The 21,684-nt window shown below is 33.9% G+C and overlaps 1 protein-coding gene across 3 annotated transcripts in view; it reads right to left on the bottom strand.

Moving 5' to 3' along the window:
- The window catches only part of PGR (progesterone receptor), a 104,816-nt gene that overhangs the window by 46,413 nt on the left and 36,719 nt on the right, over nt 1–21,684 (bottom strand). For all 3 annotated transcript variants that reach the window (XM_042904222.1, XM_042904223.1, XM_042904224.1), the window contains exon 3: nt 18,817–18,933. In XM_042904222.1, coding sequence (XP_042760156.1) covers nt 18,817–18,933 — 117 coding nt within the window. The remainder of the gene's footprint in view (nt 1–18,816; nt 18,934–21,684) is intronic.

The raw sequence follows: 21,684 nt of genomic DNA, 5'->3' as shown, positions 1-21,684 counted from the left end.
CCGGATGCAGGGCTCAAACCCACAAACCGGGAGATCATGACCTGGGCCAAAGTGGAATACTCAACCGACTGAGCCACCCAGGTGCCCCTAGTATATAAATTATTAAAACTGACTCTGATAATGTCACACCCTAAGTCTTATCTTCTCTATGGCAGACATTTCTCTTATACTATCTTTTTCAATTTTTTAAAAATGTTTATTTTTGAGACAATGCGAGAGACAGAGTGCAAGCAGTGGAGGGGCAGACACAGGGAGACACAGAATCCGAAGCAGGCTCCAGGCTATGAGCTGTCAGCCCAGAGCCTGACACGGGGGTTGAACTCACGAACTGCAAGATCATGACCTGAGCCAAAGTCGACTGCCTAACTGACTGAGCCACTCAGGCGCCCCTATACTATCTTTTTTAAATTTTTTTTAATGTTTATTTATTTTTGAGAGAGACAGAGACAGAGAGAGAGAGAGACAGAGACAGAGAGAGAGAGAGAGAGAGAGAGAGAGAGAGAGAAAACAGGGGAGGAACAGAGAGAGAGGGAGACACAGAACCAAAAGCAGGCCCCAGGTTCTGAGCTGTCGGCACAGAGTCCAACATGGGGTTTGAACTCACAAACCGGGAGATCATGACCTGAGTGGAAGTCAGATGCTCAACTGACTGGGCCACCCAGACACCCCTCTCTTATACTATCTTAAAGAAAAAAGTCAAAACCTTCCCTATACATTTTAAAAGCAAACTTATCCTTAAAAGCATCATCCCAGAAATAAAGATTAAGCTGTCATGATTTTATAGGTAAAATTTTAAAATGAGCTAAAAACTTGAATTCTGCAGAATTAAAAATAGAACACTATACCTTACTCTATTAGAGCTTGTTCTGAGAAGAAAAGGATGGTTCAATCCTGGAAAATCTACCACCAAAATTCATTATATCAGATCAAAGGAGAAAATCACTTAATTTTTATCAACAAATGACAAGAGGCTTTGAAAGGCAGAATCGTGGTTCCTTAGAGATGGCAGGAATAAGAGACAATTAAAATTGCAGATAGAATTAAGATTGCTAACCAGCTGACATTAAGAAGAGCAGCTTGGAACACCCAGGTGGACTCAGGACCGTGTGATACTCAAGTTTCTTAAATGGGGAAAAGGGAGACAGCAGAGTCAAAAGAGATGATGTCTTGACAAAGACTAAACTATTGTTCGCTTTAAAGATGAACTGGCACCACAAGTCAAAGAATTGTGCAGCCCTAGAAGCTGAAACATGCAAGGATAGAGATTTTCGACTGGAGTCTACAATGAAATGCAGTACTGCTAATGCCTTGATTTTAGCCCAGTAAAACCCATTTCAGACTTCTGACCACCAGAAATTTAAGATAATAAATGTGTGTTGTTTTAAATCATTAAATTGTGGTAATTTGTTACAGCAGTAGGAAACTAATGCAAAAGCTTTTTGTTAAGATCCAAGAGCCACTACTAAAACACACAAATAAAAACCTCAAAGTACAGGTAGAAAGATATAAACACTATTTACCAAAACCCAACAGTGAACATATTAATAATTAGTTTATTTGAAGATAATATTATAGCTAGAAAACTCAAGGGATTACAATATAATTCTATAAAAGTATTAAGATAATTTAGTTATATGACCAGAAAGAAGATATGTCTATAAAAATCTCTAGATATATCACTTTTAATAATTAGAAGGTAGTAGATTAATCACTTATAAAGCCAGTAATGAGGTTAATACACTAAAGTAGCAAAATCAATTTTATCTACAAAAATCAGTCAAGGGAATGACCAAAGAAAAAGATGTAAAATATGATATCATTCATATACATAAAACATTGAGAGGGGAATAAAAATTCAGTCCTTTTAGAATGTGTTTGACTTGAGACCATCAACTTAATATAGACTACTACATACCCAAGATGTTAGATCTGAAACCAATGCTAACCACAAATCAAAAATCTATAGTAGATACACAAAAAATAAAGAGCAAGGAATCCAAGCATAACGCTAAAGAAAGCCATCAAACCACATGGGGAAAGAGCATGAGAAGGAAGGAACAGAGAAAAACTACAAAACAATGAGAAAACGATTAACAAAATGGCAAAAAGTATATACTTATCAATAATTACTTTAAGTGTAAATGGACTAAATGCTCCAATCAAAGGACAGGGTGACTGAATGGGGGAAAAAAACGAAAAAAAAAAAAAAGACCCATCTATATGCTGCCTAAAAGAAACTCATTTCAGAATTAAAGATATATGCAGATTGAAAGTGAAAGGATAGAAAAATATATACTATGAAAATGGAACCCGAAAAAAGCTGGGGTAATAATATTTCTTTCAGACAAAATAAACTCTGCAAGGACTGTAGCAACAGACAAAGAAGGGCACTACATAATGACAAGCAGAAAAACCCAACAAGAGGATACAAGAATTACAAATATTTATGTACCCAGTGTAGAAGCACCTAAATATATAAAGCCAATATTAACAACATAAAGAGAGAAATTAATAGTAATACAACAGTAGGGGTTAACACCCCATTACATTAATGAACAGATCACCCAGACAGAAAATCAACAAGGAAACAGTGGCTTTAAATGACACATTATACCAGATGAATCTAACAGATATATACAAAATATTCTATCCTCAAATAGCAGAATACATATTCTTTTCAAGTGCACATGGAACAATCTCCATAATAGATCACATGTTAGATCACAAAACAAGTCTCAATAAACTCAAGAAGGTAGAAATTATACCATGCATCTTTTCTGAGCACAATGTTATGAAACTAAAAATCAATTATGAGAAAAAATCTGGAAAGAACACAAATATATGGAGGTTAAGCAAATGCTACTAAACAATAAATGGATCAACCAAGAAATCAGAAGAAATGAAAACATACCTTCAGACAAATGAAAATGAAAACACAACATCTCAAGTCTTTCAGAAGATGCAAAAGCAGTTCTTAGAGAACAGTTAGAGTGATACCTGACAACTTCCAGAGAAAAAGGAAAAATGTCAAATAAACAACCTAACCTTACACCTTAATGGGCTAAAAAAAAGAACAAAGCCAGATATAGTAGAAGGAAGGAAATAATAAAGATGAGAGCAAAAATAAATGAGATTGCAACTTAAAAAACAATGGGAAAGATCATTGAAACCAGGAGGTGGTTCTCTGAAAAATGAGCAAAATTGATAAAACTTTAGCCATATTCATCAAGAAAAAAAAGAGAGGACTGAAATAAAATCAGAAATTAAGGAGGAGAAATAACAACCAACACCAGAGAAATACAAAGGATTATAAAAGAATATAATGAAAAATTATATGCCAACAGATTGGACAACCTAGAATAAATGGCTAAATCCCTAGAAACAATCACTCTTCCAAAACTGGATCAGGAAGAAAAGGAAAATTTGAACAGATTGATTACTAGTAATGAAACTTGAATCGGGAATCAAAACGCTCCCAACAAACAAAGTCTAGGACAAGATGGCTTCATGGGTGAATTCTACTAAATATTTAAAGAAAAGTTAATGCCTATTCTTCTCAAACTATTCTGAAAAATCAAAGAGCAAGAAAAACTTCCAAAATTGTTTTGTGAGACCAGAATTACCCTGATAGCAAAACCAGACAAAGACTCCAAAACTGTAGGCTAGTATCTCTGATGAACATAGATGCAAATATCCTCAACAAAGTATTAGCAAACCAAATTCAACAATACTAAAAAAAATTATTCACCACGATCAAGCAGGATTTATTCCAGAGACCAAAGGTGGTTCAATATTTGCAAATCAGTGTTATACATCACATTAATAAGAGAAAGGTTACAAATCATATGATTATCTCAAAAGATACAGAAAATCATTTTACAAAATACAACAATTACTCACTTTAAAACCTCTCAACAAACTGGGTTTAGAAGGAACAGGACTCACCATATTAAAAACCATATATGAAAACCCCACAGTTAAAATCATACTCAATGGTGAAAAACTGATTTTCTTGTAAGATTAAGATTAGGAAATAAAGCAAGGATGCTACACTCACCACTTTTATTCAACACAGTACTGAAAGTCCTAACTGCAGCAATTGGACAAGAAAAAGAAATAAAAGGCATCCAAAATGGAGAAGAAGAAGTAAAACAGTTATTATCGCATTAACATGATACTATGCACAGATATTACACTCGATCTTAACGAAAATGCTATGAAGCAATGAAACTATATACATAAACCTGAAAGACTCCACCAAAAAACTATTAATTGATAAATGAATTCAGTAAAGTTGAAGCCTACAAAGTTAATATACAGAAATATATCACATTTTTATAAACTAATAACAAAGTAGCAGAAGGAGAAATTAAGAGAACAATACCATTTATAACTACACCAAAAAGAATAAAACACCTAGGAATAAATTTAAACAAGGAGGTAAAAGACATATCCTCTGAAACTATAAAACACTGATAAAAGAAAACAAATGGAAATGTATACCACATTTATGGCTTGGGAGAGTTAGTATCATTAAAATGTCCATGTTATCCAAAGAAATCTAGATTCAGTGCAATCCCTACCAAAATACCAACAAAATTTTTCACACAAATAATACAAATTATTGTAAAATTTGTATGGAACAACAAAAGACCTTGAACAGACAAAGCAAACTTGAGGAAGAAAAACAAGCTGGAGATACCATGCCCTGGAATTTCAAACTTTATTACAAAGCTATAGCAATCAAAACAGTATGGTACTGGCACAAAAACAGATATATAGATCAATGTAACAGGATAGAGAGCCCAGAAATAAACCCATACTTATATGGCCAATTAATCTAAAACAAAGGAGGCAATAATATACAATAGGGGTAAAGATAGTCTTTTCAATAAATGGTGTTGACAAAACTAGACAGCTACATACAAAGAATAAAACTGGACCACTTTATTACATCATATACAAAGATTAAAGGCCTAAATGTGAGACCTGAAACAATAAAACTCCTAGAAGAAAGCACACACAATAATCTCTTTTGACATCAGCCATAGAAACATTTTCTAGATATGTCTCATGAGGCATGGGAAACAAAAGCAAAATTAAATTAGGACTACAGCAAAATAAAGTTTTTTCATGGTAAAGGAAACCATCAACAAAACAAAAAGGCAAGCTACTGAATTGAAGAAGATCTCTGTAAATGATCTATCTGACAAGGGCTTAATATCCAAGATATATAAAGAACTTATGCAACCTAACACAAAACAATTTTGATTAAAAAATAGGCAGAGTACCTGAATACACATTTTTTTTCAAAGAAGACACAGACATGTACAACAGACACATGAAAAGATGCTCATCACCAATCATCAGGGAAACATAAATCAAAGTCACAAGATATCACTTCGCACCATTCAAAATGGCTAGAATCAGAAGAATGATAAATAAAAAGTCTTGGCAAGAAAGTGGAGAAACAGGAATCCTTGTGTACTGTTGGTGGGAATGTAAATTGGTGCAACTGCTGTGGAAAACAACATGAATGTTCCTTAAAACATTAAAAATAGATATACCATATGATCCAGTAATTCAACTACTGGGTTTTTACTCAAAGAAAAGAAACACTAATTTGAAAATATATAAGCACCCCTACATTAATAGCAGCATTATTTACTATAGCCAAAATACGGAAACAATACAAGTGTCCATTGATAGATGAATGGATAAATAGGTGATGTGATATACACAGACATAGACACACAGGAATATTACTTAGCCATAAAATAACATAAGATCTTGCCATTTGCAATAACATAGATGGACCATTAATATTATGCTAAGTGAAATAAGTCAGACAGAGAAAGACAAATACCATATGATTTCACTTACATGGTAATCTAAAAACAGACTCTTATATAGAGAGAACTTTCCAGAGGGAAGGTGGATAAGGGGGTGTGTGAAATAGATAAAGGGAGTTAAGAGGTACAAACTTCTAGTTATAAAATAAATAAGTCATGGAGATGAAAAAGATAACATAGGGAATATAATCAATAATATTTTAATACTGTATGGTGACAGATGGTAGCTACACTTATTGTGGTGAGCACTGAGTAATGTATAGAACTGAGGAATCAATATGTTATACACCCAAAACTAATATAATATTTTATGTTAATTAAGCTTAAAAAGATTAAAATTAAAATATAATAACTAAATTTAGGTGCCAGGAAAGAAAAAATCATTATGTTTACCAGTTCTAAAAATTATTGTTTTAAAAATGGAAAATAATATTCTATCACAACAGAAGTTAAACTTCAGCTGTTGACATTATTACATTTATGTCCCCAACCACTGTTTCCCTGTCTTTCATATCAAACCAAATAGCTAAGATATCAAGCCTTCTGGCTCAAATTATAAAGGTTTAATCAAAACAAGAGAAAGCCAAGGGGAAATCACTATCAGATACTAAGTCAATTACCAGGCAAAGATAGAATTACATAGACTTAACTGTGTAGTAAGTAACAGACATATCATATGAAATTTAATAAAAATTAATTTTAGAAATGATGAAAATGTAAAAATCAAGAATCAGATGAATACAAATTGGAGGGAGAATTACTGTAGGAAAGGGACTTAAGCAAACTTTCACTATATTTCAAAAATAAAATGGCATCTAAGTTTCAAGAATCCAAAGAAGAGAAATAAAAGATGAAATAAATTACAAAACAGTAAGTTAAAATGGGAGACAGAAGAGAAAAAAATGAAGAAATAAGGCCATTATTGATGAAAAAAACCTTATTAGGAGAATAAAGGAGGAGACCTGCCAGGGTAAAACAAAAAGTAACCAGAGACATGATGTTCAGACCCTGAGATTTTAAGAAAAATCACCAAATAAAGTATAAAATAACTAAAATGAAACTGAGTAGAGAAAGGATGGCAGGTGTGGAAGACAAAGAAAAGAGCTCATGTACCAATTATTATTGAGGACTATGAAAAAAAGGAAAGAAAATATGAAACAAAAAGTCTCTGGGGCACTTGGGTGGCTCAGTTGCTTGAGCATCCGACTCTTGATTTCAGCTCAGGTGATGATCTCCAGGACTGCAGGATAGAGTGCTGCATCGGGCTCTGTGCTGAGCATGAAGCCTGCTTGGGATTCTCTCTCCCTCTGTCCCTCACCCCTGTTCATGCTGTCTCTCTTCCTCCCCGCCCCCCCCACCTCTCTCTCTGAAAAAAAATTTTGGAGGTAATACAGAATACTTTGCTAATATATAAGAAGACTTGAAATTTCAAATCAAAAAGGGCTTATTCTGTTTCAGGAAAAAATAATAGATTAAGATAGAGCTAAATATTGATGAAAATACTGAAATTAAAGGATTAAGAAACAGAGGGAGAAAACACAGGTCATCAACAAAGGAAAAATGTAAGAATCTCATTTTCTTTCAATTATATTACATGCCTAAAAACAATGGCAATGTATATATATTTGAGTGAGAAGGGGCCCATTCCATACATTTTCCATGTTTGAATAGAATTTTAGTAAAGATTTGGTTGGCCAAGGGAAGTAGTACACACAGTAACATCCCACTCACTTCCTTTTCCATCTCACTCCTCCTACTTCCCTCAGTCCCATCCTAAGCAACACAGATTCTCTTTTGCCTTTGGTAGATCAAATTGATGAATATCTTTTGTAACTTCAACATGTTCCTGGAGTCACAGGCTCTATCCCAAACAGTTTTAAAAGCATTTCTAAAAATCAAAACAAGTAGGACATTTTCTACAAAGCTAAAAAAAAAATTAACTGAGAAATATTTGCAATCATTTAGAAAAATTTCCTACCACATAAAAATATATACATTTTCTTTCAAGATTATGTTTCCATGGGAAAAACATAGTTTGAAACGTAAATAGATATGACAATATTCAATAACTTTACACTAATTAAATACACTCTACTATCTATGATTCGGTAAATTAATGCAATTCCAAGATACCTGCATTGATTTTTTAATGGTTCCTACAGATAAATAATTAAAAACTTTTAGAAGATACAATAAATATTCTGCATTAAAGTTAAATATTATTTTAACAATGACAATATTTGCATAAATGACTCCATGATATGAAAGATATTTTAAGCTACTATTTACTAAACTTTTTTATAGGCCAGACGCCATGCTACATGCTTTAGATGTATCATTTCATTTGCCCTCATAATAACCCTAATTATGTAATCTTTTTTTTTCTAAGTTTTATGTATTTTGAGAGAGAGAGTGTGTGCACGTGCATGGGGGAGGAGCAGAGAGAGAAGGAGACAGAGTCCCAAACGGACTCTGTTAGCATGGAGGAGCCCAATGTGGGCTTGAACTCAGAAGTTGTGAGATCATGATCTGAGCCAAAATCAAGAGTCTGATGTTTAACTGACTGAGCTACCCAAGCACCCACCTCATTATGTGATCTTAATGGAAAAGAAAGCAGAGATGTGTAAAGGTTGCAGTGCGTCCTGCAGCTATTGGTGGGGAAATTTAAGTCAAACCCTACTTGTGCTGACTGTGCATCCTCATACTTGTATAATGCTATACCATCGCCTACAGAGGTGTTTTAAAAATTCTTTTTTACAAACAGAAGACCATGGCAGAAAGGAAGGGGAAAAAAATAGATACAAACAGAAAGGGAGGGAGGCAAACCCTAAGAGACTCTTAAATACAGAGAACAAACTGCAGGTTGGTGGGGGTTGGGAGACAGGGGAAAGTAGGTGATGGGCACTGAGGAGGGCACTTGTTGGGATGAGCACTGGATGTTGTATGTAAGCCAATTTGAAAATAAATTATATTCATAAAAAATTCTTTTTTAACCTATTGACAAATTTTAAAATTTTAAAGCAGAGTTAATATATTTGATTGAAACTGGCATAAAATTCTATATAAACTCTTCTGGAAATGCAGAAAATTAGGTAGCTTATAAATCCCTTCTCCAGAACACCTAATATGATGGATGAAATATAACTAACATACTTTTAAATGCATAGTTAAACTCACAAAGTCAGCAAAGTATCAAGGAGTCCAAAATGAAGACTATTTCTATCCACTGACAAAGGGGACATGAGAAGACAGCTTGTCTGTTTCATCCTTATTAGTTCAGTATAAAACATCTCTCCTTTGATCACTCTTAATCAAAGGCCTTCTTCAGCCAGATTGGCAGCTTGAAATTATTCTACCTGCATGGTACAGGAATCCTAGAGCATTAATGAAATCCTTAAAGTGCCTGGAAGAATAAAATAAGAATTCTTTGGACAGAAACTCCCTCAATTAAGGCCACACAGAATTAAAGAATTAAGAAAGAAGAAAGAAAGAAAGAAAGAAAGAAAGAAAGAAAGAAAGAAAGAAAGAAAGAAAGAAAGAAAGAAAGAAAATAAAATTAAGCTGTGCCAGACATGAATTTATAATCCAAAATTACAAAAGGCACAATGAGTAAGAAGTAACAGAGATAATAAGCAGGGTGCTGGAACTGGAACTGGCTCATAATGGCCTATGAAAACTTATTAAATATTCAGGAATACTGAGAGCCAATTTTTAAAACTCTGGTAGCCTGAAATTTGCTATAAAGGAGTATAACTACAATCATGGGGGAATTCTGTAAATAACGGCTTTTTTTTAAACCATCATGCTACAGTGGCATAATTAGATTCGGAGTTATGGGACTTTGGAATTAGTGAATACAAATATTTGTGGCAAATTTGTTTACAACTTATTAAAGTTATATGAAAAAAGAATGGAAACACAAAAAAGTAAAAGCTTTTTTATTTTAGTAAAAATAAGACAAATTTATAAAAGAAACAAGTATAATGTTTAAAAAAATACCACCACTAAAGTTAAGAGATGGTAAACTTGAAGATATAACTGACTAAATTTCACAGAATATAGCATAGATAACAATATGAGAAATATTATATAGGGTAAGGATATTTGGAAGAGAGAATGTGCTAATATATGTCTAGTAAGTGTTCTAGAGGTAGAAAAAGGCAATGTGGAGGGAAGCAATATTTGAAGAATACTGGGATGGTATTGATCCTCCTGGTATGTACAAAAGACACAAATTTATAAATCATGATTTACAAGTAGAACAAATGAAGCTAACTTATTACTGGTTGTTACAGTGAATTTGTAGAAAAAGTATAAAAAACATTTTACATAAATATAGATAAAATATTGCCTCAAAGAAACAGCTGTTAGATAAATGGGAGAATTCTCAGAAAAAATGATACTCCCAGAAGGTAGTAGATGAGCATCTTTACAGCGTGGAGAAAAACAAAGACAACCTAAAATTTTTAAATCACCAAAATCATCTTTTGAAAGTGAAGGGTAAAGAAAGATATTTTAAATGGATAAATGAAATTATCATTAATAATTTCCCACATAAAGAACTTACAAAAATTTTATCTCAAAAACAAGTAAACTGAATGAAGGACTGAGTTGGAAAAAAAACCAAATAGGTAAACATATACGTAAATCTTTCAGACTGAATAAAGTAATATAGATTACTAATTATGGACTAAGTTCTGAAGTGAATGTTTACTTTGCCATGGCCTCTCTATTTGTTTTTATTTCTGGCAAAAAAAATGTTATATTTTTTATTTTGTGGATGACACAAGGTGTTCATGTGATAATGCTGGGCACATTGCATAGAGGCAGAATACTATATTGGATATTAAAATGTAAATTTTATGGAAGCTGGAAAGCTTTCTGGGAATTGGATGAGAAAATAGAGGGTAAAGATCAGCAGACAGGGAATAGTGCAAATCCTTTGATATTATGAGGATCATAATAAGCTTTGCTCTTGTTTAGTTGGATTTATAGGCAATTATCTCAATAGTAGCTGTGAGAAATCATGTCTAGATCTGTGTTTTACTTCGAATTATCAAAAGGATGATGTTGCTGGGATCAGTACATTGGGACTATGCTCTAACAACCTCTTTTGGCACAGATTTAGCTTGCTTTTCTACTTCCCAGATTAAACCAACATGCCTGCATTTATACTTAAAAAAATACAAATGCTAGATAACAGGAAATATAAAATTAAAATGAATATTTAAAAAAAAAACCCAAACTATATTAGAATTGTTTTAAATAGTAAATGTCTCAATTATCCAAATAAAGTTAGACTACAAATGGAGGAGAATCTTTATATCCCTCAACCCTAACTTTTTAAGGGGGTCTAAAAACAGTAAATACTGCTAGATGCTCTTGAACAGTTTTAGCTGGCAGCCATAAAAGCAGTCCCTAATTGAAAACAAACAAACAAACAAAAAAAAAACCAAACCACCAAAAAACACCCCCAAAACAAACAAAAAACACAAAGAAATGAGAATGAATATTCTAAGGAATATCCTTATCCCGTATGTGTGAAAGGGGGTTTAGGGTGAACAATCAGGAAGTGACCAGAAGACACTATTTGGCTGTAGGTTTCATTCAATTTAGTGAACTGAGAAAATAGTGTGAGAAGTATTATCTTGGTATGGGGGTTGCTCATTCAAAGACCAGGGTTTGGGTAGAAAAGGAAATGCTCATAAGAGGAAGATAGTCCAAAGAGGTTAGGTGGCAGGCATCACCCAAACCAATTCCTGCATCAAAGAGAGGACAGATGATTTCAGTTTTTATAGTAATTAAAGGCACAGACTAAGTTTCTATACTTCCAAAGAAGGTACTGTTCAGAAATTCTTCAAAAAAAAAAAAAAAGACTTTCTGGCTTTCAAGTATAGGAAGAGAAAAAAACAACAACACTTTACTACACAACCCATATTCTGTAGCCCAGAAAGTTATTCTCTTTGCCAAGAGACATGGGAGGTGAATATAGGGGCAAAAGGGGGCAGGAAAGAAACTAGCTTTCTAGCATAATCCTTTAAAATCTGAAGAAAAGGCTTTCTACCAAAATAAATAAATAAATAACAACCCTATAAAAATAGTCTCCAGCTTTAAAAAAATTTCAGCTAACATTAACTATGTATTTAATCATTCCTTTATGTAGAAAGTTACTTATATTTGTAAGAGCTAATTACCTTTATAATAATTCATCATTTTTACCACAAATGCAAAATACAGAGCCGTATTCATTTTAGAATTTTTTTGTGAGTCATTACACAAAAATTTTTTCCAAAGGAAAGAAGTTGGAAGCATAACACCTAAATTAGAAGATATATTACCATACTTCAGCATGTAACTATCTTTCCTACTCAGTACTGTATAGCAATAACAAAATGCAAGAGTTTATTGTGACCTGGTGAAGGCAAGGAAAGTGGTTTATTAAAAATAAGACTTATATGCAACTAAGAGACCCAATAACTCAAACACAATTCTTATAATCAGCACACAGCCACTAAAGCTGGTATTACAACCTGCGATATCTATGTCATGACCTGTGAAAACATTAATATTTCTGGCTTCTGAAATTCTTCCATATATTTTATTAAATCTTTAAAAAAATTTTCAAGGTTTACTCTTTGTTTCATCTTTTGTTATTTAAATGGTCTCTATATCAGAAATGAGAAACCTCAGAGTGGTAAACATGTAGGAAGGAAGGAAAGGATGTATCTCCATTTTTAGTAGTATGTAGGCTATTATTACTTAAGTGAAACTCTTCTAATTATGAAAGAATCCAACTAGAAGCAACCCTGATTATCATTCAAAAGGAAGCTCTCACATTCTCAGTAGAATACAAGTACACTTACCCTTACTCCAGAAATTTAATACAGGACTAGCAGTTAGAATCTGATCCAGAAATTGCATACCTTTCTGATTTATAAGAACTGGACTGTTGACTCCACAGACTTTTGCTATTAACTCTGCCAGGCAGACCAATACCAGGACTATGACATATCAGAGTGTGGTGCCACTTCTTTCTAATAAACCTCTGTGCAGATCTACTTATGAGATATTTAAATGCACAAACCATATTTCTCAGTTTGTGATACTGACCACAAGATAACATTAGAATTCAATCAATCTTTCCTTCAAATATGCCTGAAATACAGTAAGGTTTTCCTTCTTCTTTCTTTTTTTTATATCCCAGATAGCCCTCAGAATCAAAGATACTGCATTATATATTAGTCCTATGAACCATCTAACACTATGAAACTCCCTAAATTATTTTGAATGACAATATGGTGTTTGGGGAAGACAAATTAACTTGAAATAACTTCAGGGGTAGTTTGGAAGGTTTGTAGAGACTACCTGATTTTAAAAAAAGAGAGACAAGGAAATTTTATAAGAAATTAATCTAATGAGTTTAGTGAAAGAACATATCAAAAGCTTTAAAATATCTGTTAATATATTATTCCTTAGAGTGAAGAATATATGAAAAATGATCATATCAATTAAAAATTGAGTGACAGATATATAGGTATTTACTTGTTTATTTTTATTAATTTGGTAGGCTTAATATATTTTATAATTACATAATACAGCAAGTTGTTATATTATGGAGAATCATTAAAAAAACTCTAATGGGAAAAATATTAAAATGGTTATATTATGTGAATGACTATTTTTGGCTTGGGATAGATTTTCAATTATAGATTCTAATGAGATAACCACCTCACACCTGTCAGAATAGCTAAAATTAACAAATCAGGAAACAACAGATGTTGCTGAGGATGCAGAGAAAGGAGAACCCTTTTTCACTGTTGTTAGGAATGCAAACTGGTGCAGCCACTCTGCAAAACAGTGTTTTTGTTCCTGAAAAAATTAAAAATAGAGCTACCTTATAACCCAGCAATTGCACTACTAGGTATTTATCCAAAGGATACAAAAGTGCTGATTCTAAGGGGCACATGTACCCCAATGTTTATAGCAGCAATATCAACAATAGCAAAATTATGGAAAGAGCCCAAATGTCCATTGACTAACAAATGGATAAAGAAGATATGGTATGTATGTACACACACACACACACACACACACACACACACACACACTGGAATATTACTCGGCAATCAAAAAGAATGAAATCTTGCCATTTGCAACAACATGGATGGAACTACAGCATATTATGCTAAGCGAAATAAGTCAGCCAGAGAAAGATAGATATCATATGACTTCATTCATATGTGGAATTTAAGGAACAAAACAGATGAACATAGGAGAAGGGAAAGAAAAATAAGATAAAAACAGAGGAAGCAAACCATAAGAGACTCTTAAATACAAAGAACAAACTTAGGGTTGCTGGAGGGGAGGTGGGTGGGGTGATAGACTACGTGGGTGAAGGGCATTAAGGAGGGCACTTGTTGGGATGAGCACTGGGTGCTATATGTAAGTGATAAATGACTAAAATCTACTCCTGGAACCAATATTACACTATATGTTAACTAACTTGGATTTAAATAAAATAAAAAAAAAACTATAAGACATTAACAAAACAAATTGAAGAGGACACAAATGCAAATACGTATAGCAGGCTCATGGATTGGAAGTTCAGTATCATTGAAATGTCCATGCTATCCAAAGCAATCTACACATTCAGTGAAATCCCTATCAAAATATCAATAGCATTTGTCATAGAACTAGAAAAAGTAATACTAAAATTTGTATGGAACTACAAAAGACCTCAAATAGTCAAAGCAATCTTGAGAAAGAAGAACAAAGCTGGAGGTATAACAATTCCAGATTTCAAGATATACTACAAAGCTGTAGTAATAAAAACACCATGTACTGGCACCAACACAGACACAGATCAATGTAATAGGATAGAGAGCCCAGTAATAAACTAATGCTTTTATGATCAATTAATCTATGACAACAATATGCAGGGGGGAAAAGACAGTCTCTTTAATGGTGCTGGGAAAACTGGACAGCATTAAGCAAAAGAATGATATTGGATCACTTACTTAAACTATATACAAAAATAAACTCAAAATGGATTAAACACCTAAATGTGAAACTGGAAACCATAAAATTCCTAGAAGAAAACACATGCAATAATATCTTGCCATTGTTCTTAGCAACATTTTTCTAGATATGTCTCTTCAGGCAAGATAAATAAAAGCAAAATTAAACTATTGGGACCAAACCAAAATAAAAAGCCTCTGTACAGTGAAGGAAATCATCATCAAAACAAAAAGGCAACTTACTGAATGGAAGATTTTTGCAAATGATATATCTGACAAGGCATTAATATCCAAAATTTATAAATAACTTATATGACTCAACACCAAAAAAAAAATCTGATTAAAAATTGGCAGAGGGGCTCCTGGGTGGCTCCTGGTCAGGTTGGTTGTGTCCAACTTCAGCTCAGGTCATGATCTCCAGGTTTGGGAGCTTGAGCTCTGAGTCAGGCTCTGTGCTGACAGCTCAGAGCCTGGAGCCTGCTTTGCATTCTGTGTCCCTCCTATACTCATACTCTCTCTCTATCTCTGTCTCTCAAAAATAAGCAAACATTAAAAAAAAATTTAATGGCCAGTGGACCTGAATAGACATTTTTCCAAAGAAGACATACACGGCCAACCAGCATATGAAAGATGGTCAAAATCACTAAACATCGGGGAAATGCAAACCAAAATTACAGTGAGGTATTACCTTATCCCTGTCAGAATAGCTAGAATTGAAAAGACAATAAATAACAAGTGCTGAAAAGGATATGAAGAAAAAGGAAGACTTGTGCACTGCTGGTGGGAATGAAAATTGTTGTAGCTACTATGGAAAACAGTATGGAGGTTCCTCAAAAAGTTAGAAATACCACATGATTCAGTAATTAAACCACAGGGTCTCAAAGAAAACAAAAACACTAATTCAAAAAGATATTTGCACCCCTATGTTTATTGCAGCATTATAAACAACAACCAAATTAGGGAAGCAACCCAAGTGTCCATAAGTAGATAGATGGATAAAGAAGATGTGATATATATGTGCAATTGACTTAGTCATGAAAAAGCATGAAATCTTGCCATTTGCAACAACATACATAGTCTTAGGGGCTATTATGCTAAGTGAAATACATCAAAGACAAATAACATATGATTTCACTTACACGTGAAATCTAAAGAAACAAACAGAAAAGCAGAAATAGACCCATAAATGCAGAGACCAAACATGGTCGCCAGAGTGGAGGGAGCTGGGGGGATTGGCAAAATAGGTGAAAGAGAGTGAGAGGTACAGGTTATCCACTCATGGAATGTACAAGTCATGGAGATGAAAGCTACAGCATAGGGAATTAAATCATTGGTATTGTAATAGCATTGTATGAAGACAGAAGGTAGCAAAACTTGTGGTGAGCACAGCACATAGACCTGTCAAATCACTGTTTTACACCTGAAACTAAGGTAACTTTTAGGTTAACTATGTCTCTATTATATATATATATATATATATATATATATATATATATATATATACACACTACAAAAAGGTTATGAGTTCATTTTAATGTATTTTAGAAAAATTATAACCATTACATCAAACTCATGATGCCGGAGATATTGCTTAAGAAATGGTTAACTGATGGAAGCATCGCAATTCTCAACTTCAAGTCATATTACAAAGCTGTAATGATCAAGACAGTATGTTACTGGTGAAAAAACAGACACATCAGTGGAACAGAACAGAAAACTCAGAAATGAACCCACAACTATATATGGTCAATTAATCTTCAAGAGACTAGGAAAGACTATCCAATGGAAAAAAAGACAGTCTTTTCAACAAGCGTGTCAGGAAAACTGGATAGCAACATGCAAAAGAATGAAACTGAACCACTTTATTATACCATAAACAAAAATAAATTAAAATTGGATAAAAGACTTAAATGTTAAACAGGAAAACATTAAAATCGTAGAGAAGAACACAGGCAGTAACCTCTTTGACATTGGCCATAGCAAATTCTTACTAGATATATCTCCTGAGGCAAGGGAGATAAAAAAGCAAAAATAAACTATTGGGACCTTATCAAAGTAAAACCATCTGCACAGTGAAGGAAACAATCTACAAAACTGAAAGGCAACTGAGGGAATGGGAGAAGATATGTGCAAATGATGTCAGATAAAGGTTTAGTATCCAAAATATACAAAGAACTTATAAAACTCAACACCTGAAAAACAAATAATCCATTTTAAAAAATGGGCAGAAGACAGGAATAGACAATTTTCCAAAGAAGACATCCAGATGGCCAACAGACACATGAAAAGATCACTCATCATCAGGGAAATACAAATCAAAACCACATTGAGATACCACCTCACATGGGTCAGAGTAGGTAAAATTAACAACTCAGAAAACCACAGATGATGGCAAGGATATGAAGAAATGGGAACCCTTCTGTACTGTCGGTGGGAATGTAAACTGACACAGCCACTCTGGAAAACAGTATGGATGTTGCTCAAAAGTTAAAAATAGAGCTACCCTATGAGCCAGCAACTGCACTACTAGGTATTTACCCAAAGGAAACAAAAATACTAATTTGAAAGAGATACATGCACCCTGATGTTTATAGAGGCATTATCAACAATAGCCAAATTATGGAAAGAACCCAAATGTCCATGGACTGATAAATGGATAAAGAAGAAGTGGTATGTATACACGATGGGATATTGCTCAGCCTTAAAAAAAATGAACTATTGCCATTTGCAATGACGTGGATGGAGCTAGAGAATATTATGCTAAGTGAAGTAAGTCAGAGAAAGACAAATACCATATGAGTTTACTCATATGTGGAATTTAAGAACAAAACAAATGAAAATAGAGGGGGATAAAAAGAGAGAAGCAAAAACCAAGAAACAGACTCTTAACTATAGTGAACAAACAATGGTTACCAGAGGGGAGGTGGGCAGGGGGATGGGAGAAGTAGATGGTGGTTATCTTGGAGGGAACTTGTTGTGATGAGCACTGGGTGTTGTATGTAAGCAATGAATCACTCAATTCTATACTTGAAATTAATATACTATATGTTAACTAGCTGTAATTTAAATAAAAACTTGGAACCATAAAAAATAAAATTTGAAAAACAATAAATAAAAACTTAGAGAGGGAAAAAGAAAATATACTTAGAAGGGGGAAGAAAAAGAAATTGCCAAGTGAAATGAAAATATTAATTAAAGGATTCAGAAGTGACTCCTCTCCCTGATACTTCCTATTAATTCATCCGGCTTAATATTTTTGATAACACTTACAATAATTTGACATACATACTTATTGTTCCTCTACCCAAAATGTAAGCTCCATTAGGGTAGAGATTTGTTTCTGTTTCTGTTTTGTGTGTGTGTGTGTGTGTGTGTGTGTGTGTGTGTGTGTGTGTGCTGCTATACCCCCAGAATTTAGAAGAGTACCTGGTAAGTGGTAAGGGCTCCATATATAGTTAAAGAGAATGAGGAAGGGAAGTAGGGTGGGAGGGGATTGATGGAGAGAGAGAGGGAGATGGATAAAGACCAATGTACTTGACCAATTCACAGAATCAATTTTTGATTCTGAAAAGAACCTCAGTACTCTCATTTTACAAATAAGGAGACTGATGCCCAGAAGGAGTTAGTGACTTATCCAAGGCTACCCAGTGAGTGGTAGAGACTAGATCCAACCTATGTTACTTAATAAGAGGCTGGTGAACTTCTCATAGCATCTCCGTATAGGCAATATAGACAAATGAAGGCTTATTACTTTTCATAACATACCTAAAAAAGATGAGAATCTATAGCTAATGTGATATTAATGGTTGCATCATTCAGACACCAATTATCATGACAGGAAAAGCAAAACAAGAACAAAGATGAATAAGAAAACTAGGATTTCCCGGCCCACGGTTTTAGAGTGTAAATATTCAACAGCATATTACTGATGAAAACATCAGTATTACCTCCAAGGACCATGCCAGCCTGGCAACACTTTCTAAGGCGACATGCGGGGCAGTTTTTTCTGCGGATTTTATCAACAATGCAATCATTTCTTCCAGCACATAAATAATTATGCTGTCCTAGAAAACAAAACAAAAACAAGAGTTATATATGATATCTAAAGACCTTTGGAAATTTTATGCATAGAAAACTTAAAACAACAACAACAACAACAACAACAACAACAACAAATGCACATCAGCAAGTGCATTACTGTCTCTCTCCGCCTCTTGCCTGGCATAAGTGAATGTTGGGGATGCTCCAAACCCTGTTTAATAGTTTACCCGTGTCTTCATGAGCCTTAATGAGGTGCACACAGCATATAAATTAATTTTATGACTCCTTTAAAAATGTTTTGTATAATATTTCTGTTCATCTTCTTAATGGTGTCAGTATGAGATTGCCCTTAGCCCTTTCTCATTTCAAGGTTATCTACATGTTGTTGATAAGCTTTAGTTATGTAAGATAGTCAAACTATAGTAAAACTTTTTTTTCTTTCTGACATCTAAACCTTCAAGAAACAGACTAAAGAACTAAAGAAGTCTCTGAAATAGACATTTTATAAAATCTATACACTTAATTCTATTGGAAAATCCTGGAGCTATCTTACTTACAGGGTCAAATGATTGTGAATAGCACATTAAAAAAAAAAATGTCACTGATTGTGCTGACTTTACTGCCTAGGTTATTTTGGCTGCAAATTAGAAAACACAATAAATGGAAATAATGATAAATGAGAAAAATTTAAAACACTGAGAAGTACTGAATGAAGGAAAAGACAGAAGAATTGTAGAAGAAATGCACATACTATGTGTGACCATGGGATCATTTGTGGAGTTTCTTTCAAAAGGTCTGGGATATTAATTTAATATTCAACCATGATTATTTTATTTTATTTATTTTATTTTTAATATAATTTATTGTCAAATTGGCTTCCATGCAACACCCAGTGCTCATCCCAAGTTCTCCCCTCAATGCCCATCACCCACTTTCCCCTCTCTCCCACCCCCCATCAACCCTCAGTTTGCCTTCTATATTTAAGAGTCTCTTATGGTTTGCCTCCCTTCCTCTTTGTTTGTAACTTTTTTTCCCCTTCACTTCCCCCATGGTCTTAAGTTTCTCAAGATACACATATGAATGAAAACATAACAACCATGATCCTTTTAAACCACAAACATGTTCCATTTAATAAAGCATGGAACAATCTAACTTAATTAGATTGAATTTAAAAAATTCAGCTTAAACATGGAAACATTAATTAACTGAAAAATTTACTTTTTGGCACTCATTTTCCAATAAATTCCTGTAGCACAGACTGAGTCTTTTTAACCTCTTCAGCTTACTTATATTTTGGAAGTATGAAAAGTAATTTTAAAGGATTATGGAATTTCCTTTAATATTTTATATTAGTCAGCATTAAAATCAGATTCACTCTTCTGGCCAAAGTTTGTGGTAAAGGAACACAGAGGTACCTTAAACATTTGCTTTATCAAGCAAGGGCAAGGATGTGAACAAAGCACAAAGGGAAAAAAGGCCATGTCTGTCAGACAGCTAGCAACAAAATGGTCTTGGCCTGGGGCATTTTGGGATAAGCACAGATGGTCTTTTCTTAAATATATATTCCTCCACAAACTTATGTCCATGTACTCTCTCCTACTAATGTTCATTCTCTTGTTTAGGAGTCTTAGGCATAGACTTAGGGCTTTCCTCCTAACAAAGGATGGTTATGAAGTTTCACACTCATGTCCATCAGATTAGTAGAGTGTACACTGCATGCTACTTTTTGATTTGACTTTGCTCATTTTTTTACCACAAGTTATATTTGCAGGCTACAGGAGTGACTGTGGGAATAAAGTATGTGTAAATCAATCAATCAGTCAATTAACCTATCCATCCATCTGTTATTCATCTGGACCCTACACTGATTTCTCACAAGAAGAGAGAACAGGAAGTAGGGAGCAAGATTTTCCATTCTATACAGAGAAAAAACTTAAACAGTGCACATGGATGTAATTGTTTTTTGAAGGGAGGCTCTCCTGCCTTCTACCCCTAGGTCACAAATATTTAGGAAAAACCAAAAGCCCAAAAGAAACACCAGCATCTGGGATACTGCTGATTATAGTATTTCAATTTCTTAAATGATTTACAATGGCACCTTCTCTTTCAGTGCTCAGAGGGAGTTCTTCTTACCAAGGTTCTCAGTCTATGCTCTTGTAACCATTGTTTCCTACCTGCTTTCAAATCTTGCCCTTTCTCTCCTAAAATCTTTAGACTCTTCCTCTCCAATGATATCCTCCTTTCACAAGTGTTTCCATGCCAAAAAATTCTAGCAGCAATAAGGGAAAAATAAAAGGAATTCTGTCTCACTCTAAATTCTTCCAGGATCCATGCCTTGGTCATCTAACTTGTTGAAAAAATCATCTACATTTTCAGTCTCTAACTACCCAACTTCCTTTACTCCTCAGCATACTATAATATGGCTTATATATATTCACTGTTCTTATAAAACGGCTTAAAAAAGATTTCTTCATTCCTAAATACTGTGGATTCTTTCTTGACCTTCTGTATAATTTGCCACTGATAATTTCTCTCCCCACCTGTCTCCTGCTTTGTTTTGGGGGGCATGTCTCTTCTGACTCTTCATGTGTCTTTCTAATGGTTCCTTTAAGTTCCATTTGCCAACATCTTGTCCTTTGCCTATTTCTTATATGTTTTACTCCACTGTACACACCATATGGGTAGTTTCATTATCTTCTCATGGCTCCAAAACCTCACTCTGAGCTCTGCCCTTCCAACCACTTATTTGTAGTTACTTCAAACTCACTCAACAT

The sequence above is a fragment of the Panthera leo genome, chromosome D1 (genome assembly GCF_018350215.1).
Source record: "Panthera leo isolate Ple1 chromosome D1, P.leo_Ple1_pat1.1, whole genome shotgun sequence".
NCBI classification, from domain to species: domain Eukaryota; kingdom Metazoa; phylum Chordata; class Mammalia; order Carnivora; family Felidae; genus Panthera; species Panthera leo.
The sequence above is the reverse complement of the archived record's forward strand: the minus strand, read 5'-3'. Positions and strand labels throughout refer to the sequence as shown.